We start from the raw sequence: 15,931 nt of genomic DNA on the forward strand, positions 1-15,931 counted from the left end.
TAGCAGTTTGAACCTGTTGCGCTTGAGACGTGTTGTTCGCCGAAGAACCAGTGACCGGTGCGGAGGTTTTCAGTTTCTTCGGCTTCGAGATGGAAGAAGTTGGCGAATGCTGCGCTATAGACACTGCAGGTCTACTTACCACACGTTTAGCGACTTTTGCGCTTCGGCCCATGATGACGATTCAAACTTCGGATTGATTTCGGCTCTTTGTTTGGTCGAAAATCTGAAGAAGAAGGGGAAAATGAGACAAAATCTTGGTTTTACTTCTCCACGTACGCTCTGAGTATAACACTCTTTCAATTGTCGACCCAGACCAAGACGACTGGCGGTGACATGGATGCTCTGAAAAGAGTCTCCCATCTCGGCGATCAATGATTAACACGGCGGCATTTACCGAGAAAATCTCCTTAACAACAGAACGGCAGGGACGCGGGGAAGTAAAAATTTGAAAGCGCAATCGAAGTCTTAGATTTGCGTTCATTCGACCCATGGATGATTCCGCATTTTGTCCATTTTTGATGGTTTTCCTTTCTTTCACACTGTCACATTGTTCACTACTTTTCACAGCGGGGAAGACGCGTGTTGGGTCCCCACAAGGTGCCAGGCTCGCTTATCCTCTTCTTGACGTACAAGTTTCAAGGCGTCGAATCCAGTAAAGAATACTTTGAGTTTCTATCCTACCATTTCCTTGCCTTCATGGAGATTTCACCACAAGACTCTATGTCAATCCTTTCTGCTTTGTCTTCCAGTATCGCCCGACCTGATCTCCACGATATTCTCCAGCAATCCGTCCGTCGGAATGCGGTAGTTGGGCATCGCGTTTCTGAGGAAAGGTCCGAGCTGTTCTCCAAGGCGGCGTTAGACGCAGTCGCGTGTATGTGCGTTGACAAGCCCTATGGACAGTCTGTAGCCGTGTCCTATTCACACCATCCAGATTCGGTCTACGTCTGGGTGGCTACAAACTCAACGGATGGAAATTCTACCCCGGAGGCACTGGAGAAATATATCCGCTCTATTTGGGATACTCTCGCGAGTGTCCCGCAGGTCAAGGAATTGTCAGCAAGGCTCGCGCTTCTGCTGAAGCTCGGCCAGATAGTGTATGGACGCTGCTTTAGGAGGATCTATCACCGTGTCAGCACATTTCATGCTGATTTCCTTGCAGTCGTCAAGCACGCTCGTACAATGGATCCACCACCGAAGAAGGAGTACCTTGATTTCTTGGAGGTGGTCCAGGAGATCATTATCATGCTTCGCGAGCTGTACAGGATAGACAAAGTGCTACCTGACGAAACCTGGCTGTTGGTTGCCAAGCTCATGACGTCCCTGTACACCATCACCTCTCCTTCCTCGTTTAAAATATTTTTGGCTGCTGGTTTTGAAGAGTCAGAGACATACCACAACCAGAATGAAAGTACGTCGCCTCGCCGAATACTCGGATATTTGCTGACTGTTTACTCGCTCTACGTTAAGGAAAGAATAAGCAGCCATTCAGCTTCACACAATATATAAACACGTTGATGGAACTTCAACTGCGTATTGATGTCCTCTTCGACATCGCTGCCGCACCTCGAACATGCTCCATTTTTAAAAAGAAACTCCGAGTAATCATTGTCGAACCACCACCCTTCATAGGTCCCACGCGCCATAGCCGAGAGACCTTATTAAGATGTCTTTGCAGTGCCTATGACAATGTACATACGAACAAGGAGACAGAGAAAGGCGAGGTGGAAAATCGGTTGAAGGAGACCATTCCCAAGCTCCTGGACACCTTAATGAGTTACGATGACGCCGCATCTTCACAGGGACACTGCCCAGAGTCAATTCTACTTCTACATCATCATAATCAAAACAATGACCTAACACCATATCCTTATGTCGGCACTTCTGCGCCACCGTGTTATGGCTGTGTGGTATTCTTCGATGCATACAACTCCGTCGTAACTAGGGATATGCGATGGTGCACTCGACGAACTCATCATCATATACGACCATGGTGTCTGCCTGGAAGATTCATCGTCCGGAACGGTGTCGAAACCGGCAGCAAGGTCACAGATGTACGCGTCCAGCAGGGGTTCTTACATACCGTCAAGTATGCTGTTGGTTCTATCGTACACCGGGCGAGTCGACCACCATCGCCGGCCCCGCCTTTAGAGGACGGTGGTAATGAGGGGGTGTCGTGCGCCTTGATTCCTCCGAAGACCCAAGAGGGAGTATCTGAAGAATCAAATCAATCAATCAAATTGACTGTCAAATTGCCTTCGAAGGGGAAAGAAGGGTAGTTGTCTAATTCTGGAGCAAAAACTGTACGTCTGCTTGTTGACTTTCTCTTTAATAATGATTAATCGACGTGGAACTAGTCATACGCTAGAACTCATTTACTACTTTGTTTGTTGTGGACTTCGTTAGCTTAGATTTCAGGTGATAACATGGATTTCCTCAGATGAAAATTCGAATCATATAGTCGTGGATGATATACTTAGCATTAGATGGTGTGTGAAGTAGGGTGCATGCTGTTTCATCATTCGACGCCGCCACCGGCAACAGCCTCCGCCACGCTTGTGCAAGCCAGTAACTCGCGAATTTCAGGCTGTCCGGTGTAAAACCATGATACCAATGCCTGCAGACAAGGATCAGACCAGTCATAGGGAGTCAGACTAGAACTCACTATCATCGCATAAAACGACACCATTGCGAATCCCTCAGCCCAGTTTGTCTTGGCATCTGCTGTCACATAGTTCACCAAGAAACATGCTGCGATCGTCAATGCGACCTCAAATGTATCTTTGCACAGTTATTTTAGTCATCAGAATAAGGGTGCATCTCAGCAAGGACAAAACGCACCGAACAGAAGGGAGAAGGGTCTGCCCGTCCACCATGCAAGAAGGACGATGAACGGCATCCAGAATAGAATAAACTGTATGGACAGATCGATGGCCCGGGCTTTGGCTACTGTGGTCGGAGGTACAGGCTTTCCAAAATAGTGACGGAAAAGGTATCGGACAAAGAACATTATCGCGACAGCGCCATCTGCAGAGAAGGATACAATCGGAAGGAGAACAAGGCCGAACCATCTAATTGTATTGTCAGTGTAGAACATACATAGTCGTAGGTGGCTCACTCTTGTTCAATATTCGATTCCTCTCTCACAAACTCAATACTATCAACGAGCTGCAGGCAGATAAGCGAAAGACCGTGGTACGTAAATGTTTTCAGCGTACCCATTCCGCAGTGGCAGCCATCAAACCAATTGTGATAATCAGCATGATGATACAGACCCATTGGCTGACCTCAGGTTCTGCCTCCGCTAATTCTTGCTCATGTTGTTCCATCTCCTTGGGGGCGTTGGGATGCAACCTCATGGCATTGTTGACCCCAGGAGGATTGTGCAAGAATATCCGAGAGCAAATGTACACAAGGAGAAGGATAATCGCCAGTCCGCGGCTCATTTGAAGGAATGCATGGCGCGTTTCATCATTGACGACGTTTGCAGAGTTCACGCCCTCAATTGACGCAAAGAATGCTGTGGGAAGAAGAAGTGACAGCACCCTGTTTCGTGTCAACACGTTTCAGTGGGTGTTGAGAGGAATTTAGACTAACCCGATAGCTAGTAGTGTATGATTGAGCTGCGTGAGGTGAGGATGGAGGTCTTGCTCCAATACACGCGCCCCGCCCGCGACGAAAGAAGTGCCAGGTATCAGGAGAAGGTGGAGAACGACGACACCTATATGGATATAAGCCTCATGGGAAATGCAATGCAAGGAAGGAGTCCACCAATGATAGTCGACTGAAGGAGTTTCAGCCTGAATTCACTTTCAGATCGTTCTACCGGATAGATGAGTTCAATAATACTCACTCGCATTTTGTCATAAGTAAAATGGCCAAGGTAGCTTCTACTGCGCTGTAGAGGTATGCGGTCAACTGAAGAGACCAACCAACCGTAGTAGCACGTACTTGTTCAGAGAGATGGTAATTAAATCCCCCAGGTCCGTTCCGCAGTAGAAAGACATCTGTTCTCCTCCATATTCAAATAGTCTTTCTAGTGGTACAATGGCAAGAAAGCAGACTGTAGAGATTGTATGTTAGGTGATCGAGCACTGAGCGAATCTGTTGACTGCCACTCACAAGTGAACGTCACTCCATACGGCCATACACGCTGTGCATCCCCACTTTCGTGTTCGTCATGCGTATTTCCAAAGTGAGCAACCCATGCCAAAGGAATAAAGACAATGAAAAGGTTAACCCCTGCGAGGAAGAACAAGGTCAAGAGACGTTCAGGGCTTGCATGATTGTGACGCACATGACGATAACGCAATGGCTTTAAGGCTTTCCACTACTCCAATTTTCCTCTTTCCTTTCCTCAAGAAACGGTCTTTGAAGCGCACAAGACTCTCTCTGCGGGGAAACAGGTGAATCTTTCGCATTCCATAGATGTCGGACAAACTGGAGTTTGAGCTGGAAGACGAGGACGATGAAGAGCTTGAGCTGCTGGAGGATGAGGAATTTCGTCGTTCGGATAATGCATGCTCCTCGTCGACGATGCGTCCGTTGCTGGTTCGTTGTCGACGGTGGACTGGTTCTGACATTGTTCGGTGATGGCCCAGCCAGCCTCAAGGCCTGTTCCGTTGCTTAAATGGTGACGGCAACCCGACAGCAAAAATGGCAATGCCGCGACCGAACGTAAATGATACTCACAGCTCTATTAGTCTTTGGTGGCTATTTTGCGGAAGAACCTGACAAGGCTTGGCAGGGGCGGCATGTTCGAAGCGTGGACGCAGATGAAATGAGTTGTGACTTGTTGAGTACGTTTTCAGAGGAAGATATTCGCGTCGACAGTTATTCGACGCGTTAAATTTTGACTCCGGTATGTATACAAGCAATACCACCCCACAAATCTGTCCATGCACCTCCATCCACATTTTCACCGGTCTTGAAACCAGCCTCTCTAATCATGTCCGCGAACTCTGGCTGTGGGGGAAATCGTCGGATAGACTCCACCAGATACTGGTACGAATTTCGGTCTCCAGCAAGAATGGTCCCCAATAGAGGAATGATAGAAAACGAGTATTGTTCGTACAACCTATTGGTGATCGTATTAGTTCGTTTCAGGTTTTTAGCAGGTTTCATCTTACGCGCTAAGAACAGGATTGTTGACTTTACTGAATTCGAGACACGCGAATGTTCCGCCTGGCTTCAATACGCGGTGGGCCTCCTGGAGAACGGCCGGAATGGACGTGCAGTTCCGAATACCAAATGCGATGGTGTAAAGGTCATAATGATTATCAGGAAACTGGGAGGGAGGGAGTTCCTGGGCATTTGCTTCATGGAATGATACCTGCGGGGCTACAGGCATATTAGCAAAGTGTCCCAAAAATTTCCAAAAAAATCACGCACTGTTATGATACATTGTCTGCTTGAAACGCTTGAAGCCTTCCTTCAGCATCTCCCCATTGATATCCACAACCTCCACCGTTGTTTCTCTATCGTAGTGCTTCTCCCTGGCGTAGTCAAGAATTCGGAGCGCAATGTCGCCTGTTCCGCCGGCAACGTCAATGCATTTCAGAGGGCCCTTCCTTCCAGGCCGAAGTCTCGACACAAAATCATCTTTCCAGAGGCGATGGACACCAAGAGAGCTGGCGTCATTCATAAGGTCGTATGAAGAGGCAACAGAGTCGAAAACCTCCTTGACGAGCGACTCTTTGCGTTCCTCAGGGACCGTTCGGAAACCAAACGAAGCGGTTTTGGGCGGTGACTGAGAGGAAGAAGACGATTCAGAGCTAACATATCTAGCTCCGGCACCAAATAGACACGACGGGCGGAGTATTTGCCGCGCACAGCGAGACACACGCAGCATAACGAGAAATAAACAAACAAGCTTGACGTTCACGGTGAGCGTCGAACGCGTCTGGGTCTCGCTTAGTCAGCCAAACTCCCGGCCCGGCACGAGTTTTCAAGGTCCGAACCTGAGCTCATCGTTACAAACGACGTTCACGACATGCAACGGCAGCTTTGTGTGCGCGCGCTGTCTTTCACGCGTTCCTATGCTACCAGGTATCCACGACCTAAACCAGGGACGTCGGAAAGACCGCCATATCGCGCTGCAGATCCTTTGGTCAACAATCCCAATGCCGCCGTGACCACCCTTCCTGACGAAGAACTCACTTTCATCCATCGTCCTCCACCTACGTCACCTTCACCGTTCTCGTTGGCAACAAATCCGGCTTCGCCTCTCCTGCGACCTAGAGCCAAGCCGACAGAAACAGCTCTACCTCCACTATCCCGTCCAAATGAGAAACCCCAGCCGGAACGTGTCTCTGAGGCCGTTATAGAAAAAATCAAGAAGCTCAGGAGAGGAAACCCTGAAAAATATAGTCGGGGAACTCTTGCGAAGATGTTTGGCTGCTCCCAAACCTTTGTCGGCCTTGTTGCTGCTCTTAAGAGCTCAAAACGCAAATCTTTGCTGAAGAAACGGGAGGCCGGTCACCAACTAGAGAGAGAGAAGTGGAGCGAAAGACACACATTGGTCAAAGCTATCCGGGCAAAGAGACGCGAGTTGTGGTGATACTGGTCTGCTGGTCTTTCTTTTCTGCGTATGCAACCCATTAATGAATCGTGGACTGTAGGGATAGCTACTATCTCATGGTATACTGACGCTGGATACGGAGCTGGCAAGGGGGAGGGATAGAGATAATGGTGCAATCATGACGACCATGTCGCAGCACTTCACTTCTATTACTTTAGGAACATTGCGTTTGACTTCGTCAATATTTGAATGCTTCTCCTTCAGTGCTTGTGTGACAGATATTGCAAATATTGTGACTACATGTCACTGAGGATGCCCTATTTGCGCTTGTACTGTGGTGGCCAAACCGCCACACAAGTCCTTCCGGTGGACGTCCAACTCAATTTACGACCATGGCATTCCCTAACCCCAACCCACCCATTCCTCCCGCCAACGCAGACTTAACAACGACCTGGGCCTTCCTGGAAGAAGGCGTTGACCACATCATGACCAAATTGCAGACCGGCGTTTCGTACTCAAAGGTCAGCTCAGATCTTGACTCGATTTCGTCAATTGATAGCTAGGCGTGCAGTATATGTCGCTATACACGGTCGCATATAACTACTGCACGTCGCCAAAAACAGGGCCGGAAGGTATGGGTCTTGGCGCGGCTACCAGGAGTGAGAATGCCTTTTCCAGCTAATCGAGCCGTTCTGAATCCTCTGCGTAGCGGGGGCAAATCTCATGGGTTCGGACTTGTACAATAACCTTATCCGATATTTCGTGGTGCACCTTAAAGCCCTTCGGGACGTTCGTTGCTTGCATTGCTTCATGGTCGCGTCGATCGTTGATAGCTTTGATTTAGAAAGCCGAGGGTCTGCAAGAGGACGATCTGCTCAGGTATTATGCCGCTGAATGGCAGCGATACACAACAGGAGCGAACTACATCAACCGCCTGTTCACATACCTCAATCGACATTGGGTCAAACGGGAAAGAGACGAAGGGAGAAAGACAGTGTACCCGGTGTATACTGTGCGTCATATCTGTTTTTACTTCCGTATTATTTCATTAACATGTATATACAGCTGGCTTTGGTCCAATGGAAAAACAATCTTTTCGTTCCGATACAACAGAAGAATGCCACACTGGCCAATGCTTTACTACACCTGGTTGAACAACAACGGAATGGAGAAACTATTGACCAGGGTCTTGTAAAGAAGGTCGTCGATTCATTTGTATCCCTTGGACTGGATGATATGGATCCAAACAAACCATGTCTCGACGTCTATAAAGATCATTTCGAAGCTCCCTTCCTCGCGGCCACAGAAATGTATTACAAGAAGGAATCGGAGGCATATTTGGCAGAGAACAGTGTACCGGACTATCTCAAGAAGGCCGAAGAGCGTCTACGAGAGGAGGAAGATCGCGTCGAGCGATACCTACACACTGAAACACGTAAGACCCTCATATCCAAATGCGAAGAAGTCCTCATCAAATCACACTCCGAACTCATGTGGGAAAGCTTTCAGAGTCTTCTCGATTTTGATAGAGACGAAGACCTCCAACGCATGTACGCGCTTTTATCCCGCATAAACGAGGGTCTGGAACCACTACGGAAGAGGTTCGAAGAACACGTCAAGAAGGCCGGCCTTGACGCTGTTTCACGACTTGTAGGAGAGGATGGTACGACGCCTGAGGCGCTGGACCCGAAAGCATATGTCGACGCGCTTTTGGAAGTTCACGCGAAAAACTCGGCGATCGTGACGCGTAGTTTCAGAGGGGAAGCCGGATTCGTCGCTAGTCTTGACAAGGCATGTAGAGACTTCGTCAATCGGAATGCTGCGACTGGGACCTCGAGTAATAAATCACCAGAATTGCTGGCGAAACACACGGATCTGCTACTTCGAAAAAACAATAAGATGGCGGAGGAACAGGATTTGGAAGGGGCATTGAACCGTGTGGTGCGCTTTTTCCGTGCCAGCTATATGTTTTTCCGGGGCACTTAATCTTTCATTAGATGATCCTCTTCAAATACCTCGAGGATAAAGATGTATTCCAACAATTCTACTCTACCAAGCTGTCGAAACGTCTGATTCACAGCGTGTCAGCATCTGACGAGGCCGAAGCTAGTATGATCTCCAAGCTCAAAGAGGCCTGTGGATTCGAATACACGAACAAGTTGCAACGGATGTTTACAGGCAAGTGTTGACATCATCGACGCAATTCAGTACTCATATCGCGCATTAGACATGAGCTTGAGTAAAGATCTAACAGATCAGTTCAAAGAGCGCATGCAACAAAACCATGACGACTTAGACGTCACATTCAGCGTCATGGTCCTCGGTACGAACTTCTGGCCTTTGAATCCGCCTTCACACGAATTTACGGTCCCGAGGGAAATCTACCCGACGTTTGACCGGTTCCAAAAGTACTACCAAACGAAACATTCGGGGCGGAAGTTGACTTGGCTATGGAATTACTCGAAGAACGAACTTCGGACTAACTATCTCAACCAGAGATACATATTGATGACCAGCTCGTTCCAGATGGGTGTCTTGGTACAGTATAACAACCACGACACACTTTCTCTCTCTGAACTCGTCACTGCGACTTCAATTCCTAAGGAGCTCATGACTCAAGTCTTGGCCATCCTTGTAAAGGCGAAGATTCTCATCAACGAAGAGACCGAGCAGTATGACCTCAACCCTGGTGCGACCGTATAAAAAACGAATTCGTCTTATTGTGACTGACTGTTTGGTTTTGCAGGCTTCAAGTCGAAAAAAATCCGGGTGAACCTGAATCAACCGATTAAAGCCGAAGTCAGGGCAGAAACAACTGAGGTCCTGAAAAATGTCGATGAAGATCGGAAGTATGTCATACAAGCTACAATCGTTCGGTGCGTCCTCTACTGCGTAAATCTACTTTCCGCTTCTTATAATCTTCCTTGCTTCCAGGATCATGAAGGCCAGGAAGTCGAATGAAAAATCAACAGCTTATACAGGAGGTCATTTCGCAAATTTCTCAGCGTTTTGCACCGAAGATTCCGGACATCAAGAAGGTTCGGGCGGTCTCCTTTCCATCTTGGATCCCTTCTATACTGACCGATCATTCGCAAAGGCTATTGATACACTGCTCGAGAAAGAGTACATCGAGCGGGTAGATGGGACTCGGGACACTTTTGCCTACGTTGCGTGATCTCCGCTATTCTTTTTCATATCAATTTCTGCTGTAGTTGTTCCCGTCTCTGTCTTGTTCCTGTCTTGTGTGTTCAACAGCCATATTTGTAGCATACTGTCCAATCATCATTCATCGTAGTACTATTTATAACACATCTCCACAATCTGGTCCAGCTCTTAACTGTATCCTGGCCCGCTAACAGCTAAAGCATTGGGGATCCAGGTAACATCTCTCGCACATGCTGTAATTGCTGTCAGCTAATTGCCTCGATATGTAGATAAGTGCTGTAACTCTTTACAGCAGATTTGAATAACTAAGAACAGCGCGATGAGCACTTATGTACTGGATTGAATGGAACAGCTCATGCAGATGCTCCCTTCCCATAAGCCGCGATTATCATATCAGGTGGGTCTTATCTTTGCATACCGGGCTGGATCTTCTCGGTTGATCCAAATCATACAGCTCAACTCCTTCTCAAATTCCGCTTAGGAAATTCCACAGCCTGTTGACACTTCTTAAATATGCACGATGATGCGATATGAACTTTCTCCCTAGCATAATTCAGCGCTCTTTTTCTGTCTACCATGGATGTTCATTCAACATACGGAAGTGCTTTCGTTGGCCTAATCGCCGCCTCTATGTGAGGTCTCTAATTTCTCTCCCAACCTTCTGTTCTTGAATAATGTTGAACAGACTGTACGGTGCAACACTGGTTCAAACGTATGCAATAATTATCTTGGGGGTGGTCCAAGTCTTCTAACACTGCTGCTGCTGTAGATATATCTATTTCAAGTAGGAGCGGGCGGTCAACCCACTTTCCATCTACTAACAATTTTATTATAGTAGAAATGGTTCGAGAGAATCCGTGCATGCCCGATGTACAGTAATGTCTTTCCCATCATTGAAGCTGGCCATGTAGAGTATCTCATTGCTTGCCAGGTCGCGCTTTTATGGTTTGTCTGATGCCTTCCAAAATCGAAGCTCTGTCATTGATCGAGCATGCGTCAGTATCCTGGACACTGTTCACCTTGTACTGTGTATAATGGCACTTTACTGGTAGGTGTGGACAGTCCATCTTCCATTTCACCGTTTCAAGGCTGACCCGTGTAGGCACCTGATAACCAACTTTTCTAATATCTCCTCTCTTGAGCACCTGACATGGTATGGTCCCCGTCTTCTCACTTATCCGTCTTCCTGACGCTAGAATGACAGGAGCATGAACGTGCGCGAGACTTTCACCAGATTTTCACATTCAACCTTCTGATATACGTTCTGATGAGCTAGGTGCAGACCGGGTTCAATGTATGTTGTCGCATTAAATGTGACTGGTTCATATAACGCTTGTTATCGTAGGGACTCATCGCTCTAATTGTCGAATGGTGCGTTAGGCACTTTGAGGCACACTTTGGATACTCATGGAATCTTAAAAACAGCTTTTTTGCCCGACGGGTCTATATATGTGCGGTCTTCAACAGCGAAGCCAAGCACCACGCTCACAGTTTGCCAGTTTCGAAGAACACTTTTATAGCTGCGATCATTGTACGTTGCTGTATTCAATGATCGGTACTACGCACAAACATTCAATCGGCTTGTTAGGTGACCCTCTCGTGCTTTCATTTTAGTAAGTTCGATCGGCCCTCATTTTTGAGCCGTGGTTACAATAGTACCAGGTCTTAGCATAGGTACTCTCATGGTGTTTTCACAAATTTGACATTCATTAAAGACACCGCAACATGTTGTAGTTTTTACCCTCAAAAGGTTCGTCTGTCCTGTGTTCTGATATCACGCGACTACATGTGAATGGACGTTCTAGTCTCAGATTGGGATCCATGGGAGAATTCCAGCAGTTGATTGTGAATATGTTCCAACACTAGCGTGACATCGATTCTCAGAATTGATTTACAGTGGGTCACCAGTGCAGGAAATGGAAGCTTGGCGGCAGCGGATATTCTCATTGCCGCCTCCTTGTGCTTTTATCTGTACAGAAGCCGGACGGGCTATGAGAGGTGTGCACATTGTTTATCCTCAATCAAGAACTACTCCGCAACGAAGCATCGCTAAGAACCAACTCTCTCATCAACACCCTGATTGTCTACAGCGTGGCGACGGGTCTAGTCTCAAGGTACTTCTGAGTCTCCCAGTCGGTTCGAGATGCTTTGCTTACCTCTGTGTAGCTTGATTGGCATTGGGACAGTAATCACGGTATATGTTTTTTATTTTTATTTTTTAATTTCTGAGCGTAAGATTGGCTTACTCACGATGTTGTAGTTTGCCGTCAGGCCTAATAATTATATCTGGCTGGCCTTTTCTTGGATAGGCGGAAAATGTATGTTTTATTTTTATGCGGAGTGGTGGCGTTTTCTGAGTATCCTGCTTCATATCAGGCTATGTGAACTCTTTATTGGCATTGTTGAATCGTTTCTGTCACTCAACTCTTGAACTGCTCTGACACCGATCCTCAGGTTGAACTACCGCGGTTCACATCGGGGGCTATCATCAAGCAAATCGTTCACGTGTCTTTCACCCTCCCAAGTGGCTTCAACAAGGAGCGTTCAGGTTCCTCCTCCAACTCTAGCCGCGAGATGGGGAAGGCTACTAGTAAGTATCAAAGTGTCGCAACTTGAACTTCGTCAAATTGAACCACCAATGATTCAGTCTCCTGCGCCACTCAAGGTCAACATTCAGACGTCCACTATTACAAAAACAGAAGACGGCGTTATATCTGTGAGTTACCGTTCAACGATCTTCGTTGGTAGTGATTTTAGTGAGATTTTTAGCCGATCGAAAGCGCGTCTTCGGACCGGCCGTTGTTTTCTGCAGTGTAGTTTATGTCCGCATGGAAGGTATTATCCTTCACATCTGTTTTTCATGTTCGTTCTCCTTGTATCATTACCGCAATTTCTTTCCTCTTTGTGTAGTAGAATAAGTACTATGGTGTCACATGGTTTATGTTTGGCAAATACGTTCGAATAAAATAGCGCCTGAGAACGCGTTCAACTCTGCGAGCAACTCTTGGACCCATTTGACATTTTCCATCGCTATCACCATGTCGGTCAATCTCCTCAGGAATGCTCTTCTCGACGGGCTGAAGGATCTTCCTGGTACCCGGGAATTCCATGTCCATGTGCTCGTTTCTTCGCCCAGGAAACACGCTGACTTGTACCCTTATGCGCTCCCTAGACCGCGGTCGTATTTGCAGGACATTCTCATTCTTCTATCAGAGCAGAAAACTCCGGATTTGCAGCGAATTATGGTCTCTGGCATTGAGGCCTGTGTGTATAATATACCTACCACATCATGCGCCATTCTCTACGTGTCCAAGGTGGATTCCACTGGGCAGGCGTATTCACCGTCTCCGACATCTGCGCTAGTCCGCTCACTGCTTCTATTTTATGCTGACCCTGCCACCAGGCCCATTGAAGCGCAGCATCTGTGGATTCATCTTTTTGCCCGTGCCCAGAATCAATACCTCTTTCCCAACTCTTCAGAGTTTGTGGGGAAACGCCCACTGAGTGACGTGCGACTGTGTGGTTGGTGGAAGGGTATCTTTACCGGTGTGGCCACAGAACTTGACGCTCGTTCCCAATCTAAAGCTGTCATTAGATTGAACTATGTGCTTCCCGGGTACTCGGAACTTGAGGCAGAGAATTCCTTGAAGGCCACGTCGCCATCTTCCTCCCCATCGTCTCCACCACACCTTCTGCGTTGGACATATGGTCATCCATATTCTCAGCAAGACATTCCATTACCTTGTCCGAAGAGCGAAGTTATGAATTTGGGTCACTACATACCATGGTTCGATGATGATCCAAAGTCCCGTTTCATCGATGAGATCGCGTATACTACCGAGAACGGGCGAGTTAAATCCCCAGCACGAAAACGTACACGTACCAACTCTCGTTTGGACTCGGCAAAAAAGCAATCAGAGGAGGACGGGGAAGACGTCCAGACGTCGGCAAAAAAGGACGATAGAAAGGACGAGCGTCCATCGGGAGAGCTGGGAATTGTATCACCAGATGAATTCTGGGAGCGCATGTCTTTTCGTCAAGAATGCGTAGCCGGCGCCGTCACCGGGTTCTTCACTCTCGGAGTAACATTCCCCCATCCAGCATCGTCAAACTTTTCAATGCATTCTTCCATCTCCCCACTTGCTCCTCAACCAGGGCAAGTTTCGTCGCAAATCAATAAAAGAATTATGACGTCGTTGCATACTGCAGTTGACTTCTCATCGACTGATTTTGCAACCCGAGCCACGGAATCTTTGGAGGGTGCCATACGGGGCCTGTGCGAAGGCATCTCTTCTATTCCTACGCCTATCATTCAAGTGCCTCGTCCCATACGTGCAACTGATCGTTCCAAATCCGAGAGACGCACCCCGGAGCCGTCTTCGTTATTGGCGCCTCCTCCACCATCCACCCCGCCTCCTCGGATGGCAAATGGGACAAGAATCGTGCCAGATATCTCTCCGAATCCCTTTCCAGAACCCGAGCCGTCTCTCGAAACGTACAATTCACATATTTATGGGTCAATGTGTGTCAGCAACCCAGACAGACCTTCGAAGAAGGCAGAGGCCGCGGCGGGTGTCAAACAGGGTGCCGGAAATTTGGCCGATGCACCACAAGTGACGGTTTTGACGGTACGGAAGAAAAAGAAACGGACCGAATAACGGATAACTTTGTGTGTCATCCTTTTGACTGTTCAGGCCAATGGGCTTATACTTTTGTGTAATTCAACAGCTGGCCGATGTACATACTCAGAAAATTTGTTCTCATTAAATGTAATAACAAACGCTGCTGTAAGCCTTGCCCAAGATATGCCCGTAACAGTCGGATCCCACCAGCCACTGCCATAAGTCAACGTGCTGGTAGCATGAAGTTATCTGAGAAGATGGTCACATTGCTACGCCACTAACGACATGGTTCTTTTTACGACTTGGCGTGTTGATGTTCTCTGCTCAATTCTTAGCTCTGTGGTTTTCGATGGTACGACCTGCTCTCAATAATTGATTTTCAATTTACTATCCTCTGTATAGAAACGCATTCCTGCGCAATAGGCTCGGCGTTCGTGACTTCATTAGGTATAGTGTCATATATGGAACAAAGTACTTCATCTTGAAGACGTAGGCAGGCCTCATCGTTGAACATTTATCAAGCCTACTGCCAATAAGAAACGCTCTTCGTTGTGACCCTGATTGCCTAGTGGTCTACCCTAGCGGTGCAATTGCCATGAATGCGTTTTCTTGGAGTAGATATCGGAATTGTGGTAACTCGTGTTTAGACCCTAGGGACCAAGACGAAGCTAAGATGGTTAGCCAATCTAGACGCGCCTCGTCCTACCATCTTGAATTACAGAAGAGTCTCCGCTAGTAGCCCTGAAAAGATCCTCAGTTCCCAACTTCCTGCGCTGAACAATGTTTTCTGCTAATGGATGCGCGGAATATTGCCGGCAGAATACTGGGCAAAATAAATTGCGTTCGGCTGCATTCTGTTTTGAGAACAAAGAAATGCCGGCATGAGTTATACATGCAATCTTAATCTCTTTGGTGGTACGGAGGCTAATGGCTTTGCAGACAATTCGACAATATTTTAGGATTCGAAGACTACGGGGATCTTCTCAGTACCAGCGGCTCCGACGCCGGCACACAACGACGACTCGGGAACGCGGTGAGGCTGATCAAGTGACCGCGATGTACAAATATGGTGGCCCAGACCCCGAACATTGACAACGTCCATCTTCGCTTCAATAGTAAACTTGCCGTTGAAGAATGGGCGCAAAAGGTAAATGTTCCTTTTGTTCCGGTGCTTGAAAACGATTTATTAAATTTGCTGCAGTCTTATTTTGGATTGGGTAACACAAAGTCGGAAGGCACAGTTGAAAGCGCAGCTTTGCATGTGGAATGCGCGCCCGTATGAGCAAGAAAGTGTCATCGGCCAGTTTTTAACTGCGATGATTGAATCCGGAGCGTTCTTTGTATGTCTAAAGTTAGGCATGTTACTCTTGGCCGAACTGACAAAAGCAGTGTATAGGAAACTGATTCTGTTTGTTATCAAACTCTCCAGAATTGTTTGACCCCTTCTCCGAAGGATGCCATCGATTATCACGACAAAATCAAACAATATCCTAACTGAGGTGGGGTCGTGGGCGAACCATGATATGTATGCAGGCTCGAAGATAAAGGAATCTGGCACGAGAGGAGGACCATCCCTTCTGGAGTAAGGAAAGTTGCTTCTCTGTCGAGGCAGCACGATGCGCCA

At 47.5% G+C, this 15,931-nt stretch overlaps 7 protein-coding genes across 7 annotated transcripts; 5 read left to right on the forward strand and 2 right to left on the reverse strand.

The window, feature by feature from the left end:
* Window positions 1-353: 353 nt before the first annotated feature.
* On the forward strand, window positions 354-2,434 carry EV420DRAFT_1517412 (uncharacterized protein). The gene is made up of 2 exons (XM_060472008.1): window positions 354-1,411; window positions 1,471-2,434. The coding sequence occupies exons 1-2, from the start codon at window positions 697-699 to the stop codon at window positions 2,277-2,279; spliced, it is 1,524 nt and encodes a 507-aa protein (XP_060335775.1). The 5' UTR covers window positions 354-696; the 3' UTR covers window positions 2,280-2,434.
* EV420DRAFT_1517416 (uncharacterized protein) lies at window positions 2,435-4,275 on the reverse strand. Its single transcript, XM_060472009.1, has 9 exons — window positions 4,123-4,275; window positions 3,854-4,063; window positions 3,772-3,800; window positions 3,598-3,721; window positions 3,219-3,546; window positions 3,119-3,168; window positions 2,842-3,071; window positions 2,666-2,781; window positions 2,435-2,617 (listed from the first exon to the last, which is right to left on the reverse strand). Exons 2-9 carry the CDS (start codon window positions 3,865-3,867, stop codon window positions 2,519-2,521), a joined length of 990 nt encoding a protein of 329 aa, XP_060335776.1. The 5' UTR covers window positions 3,868-4,063; window positions 4,123-4,275; the 3' UTR covers window positions 2,435-2,518.
* A 439-nt stretch (window positions 4,276-4,714) lies between these two features.
* Window positions 4,715-6,310, reverse strand: EV420DRAFT_1056128 (ubiquinone/menaquinone biosynthesis methyltransferase UbiE). Its single transcript, XM_060465556.1, has 3 exons — window positions 5,392-6,310; window positions 5,130-5,340; window positions 4,715-5,077 (listed from the first exon to the last, which is right to left on the reverse strand). Exons 1-3 carry the CDS (start codon window positions 5,849-5,851, stop codon window positions 4,846-4,848), a joined length of 903 nt encoding a protein of 300 aa, XP_060335777.1. The 5' UTR covers window positions 5,852-6,310; the 3' UTR covers window positions 4,715-4,845.
* EV420DRAFT_1056782 (mitochondrial ribosomal protein subunit L20-domain-containing protein) lies at window positions 5,932-6,664 on the forward strand. Its single transcript, XM_060465558.1, has one exon. The coding sequence runs from the start codon at window positions 5,993-5,995 to the stop codon at window positions 6,557-6,559; it is 567 nt and encodes a 188-aa protein (XP_060335778.1). The 5' UTR covers window positions 5,932-5,992; the 3' UTR covers window positions 6,560-6,664.
* Window positions 6,665-6,912: 248 nt separating this feature from the next.
* On the forward strand, window positions 6,913-9,695 carry EV420DRAFT_1638204 (Cullin; the record flags this gene model as incomplete). The annotated part of the gene is made up of 9 exons (XM_060476809.1): window positions 6,913-7,041; window positions 7,092-7,179; window positions 7,230-7,309; window positions 7,365-7,532; window positions 7,586-8,461; window positions 8,518-8,704; window positions 8,748-9,209; window positions 9,267-9,396; window positions 9,455-9,695. The coding sequence occupies 9 exons, from the start codon at window positions 6,913-6,915 to the stop codon at window positions 9,693-9,695; spliced, it is 2,361 nt and encodes a 786-aa protein (XP_060335779.1).
* Window positions 9,696-10,835: 1,140 nt separating this feature from the next.
* Window positions 10,836-14,343, forward strand: EV420DRAFT_1476070 (histone acetylation protein-domain-containing protein; the record flags this gene model as incomplete). The annotated part of the gene is made up of 15 exons (XM_060469305.1): window positions 10,836-10,838; window positions 10,962-10,979; window positions 11,031-11,056; window positions 11,111-11,216; window positions 11,274-11,298; window positions 11,420-11,435; window positions 11,491-11,530; window positions 11,583-11,683; window positions 11,776-11,799; window positions 11,852-11,879; window positions 11,995-12,003; window positions 12,140-12,275; window positions 12,333-12,401; window positions 12,434-12,520; window positions 12,656-14,343. 15 exons carry the CDS (start codon window positions 10,836-10,838, stop codon window positions 14,341-14,343), a joined length of 2,376 nt encoding a protein of 791 aa, XP_060335780.1.
* A 249-nt stretch (window positions 14,344-14,592) lies between these two features.
* Window positions 14,593-15,805, forward strand: EV420DRAFT_1476071 (uncharacterized protein; the record flags this gene model as incomplete). Its single annotated transcript, XM_060469306.1, has 7 exons — window positions 14,593-14,659; window positions 14,710-14,754; window positions 14,877-14,983; window positions 15,267-15,340; window positions 15,386-15,454; window positions 15,509-15,647; window positions 15,737-15,805. 7 exons carry the CDS (start codon window positions 14,593-14,595, stop codon window positions 15,803-15,805), a joined length of 570 nt encoding a protein of 189 aa, XP_060335781.1.
* Window positions 15,806-15,931: the final 126 nt, after the last annotated feature.

This window comes from Desarmillaria tabescens (assembly GCF_030435595.1).
Source record: "Desarmillaria tabescens strain CCBAS 213 chromosome Unknown EV420scaffold_6, whole genome shotgun sequence".
NCBI classification, from domain to species: Eukaryota; Fungi; Basidiomycota; class Agaricomycetes; order Agaricales; family Physalacriaceae; genus Desarmillaria; species Desarmillaria tabescens.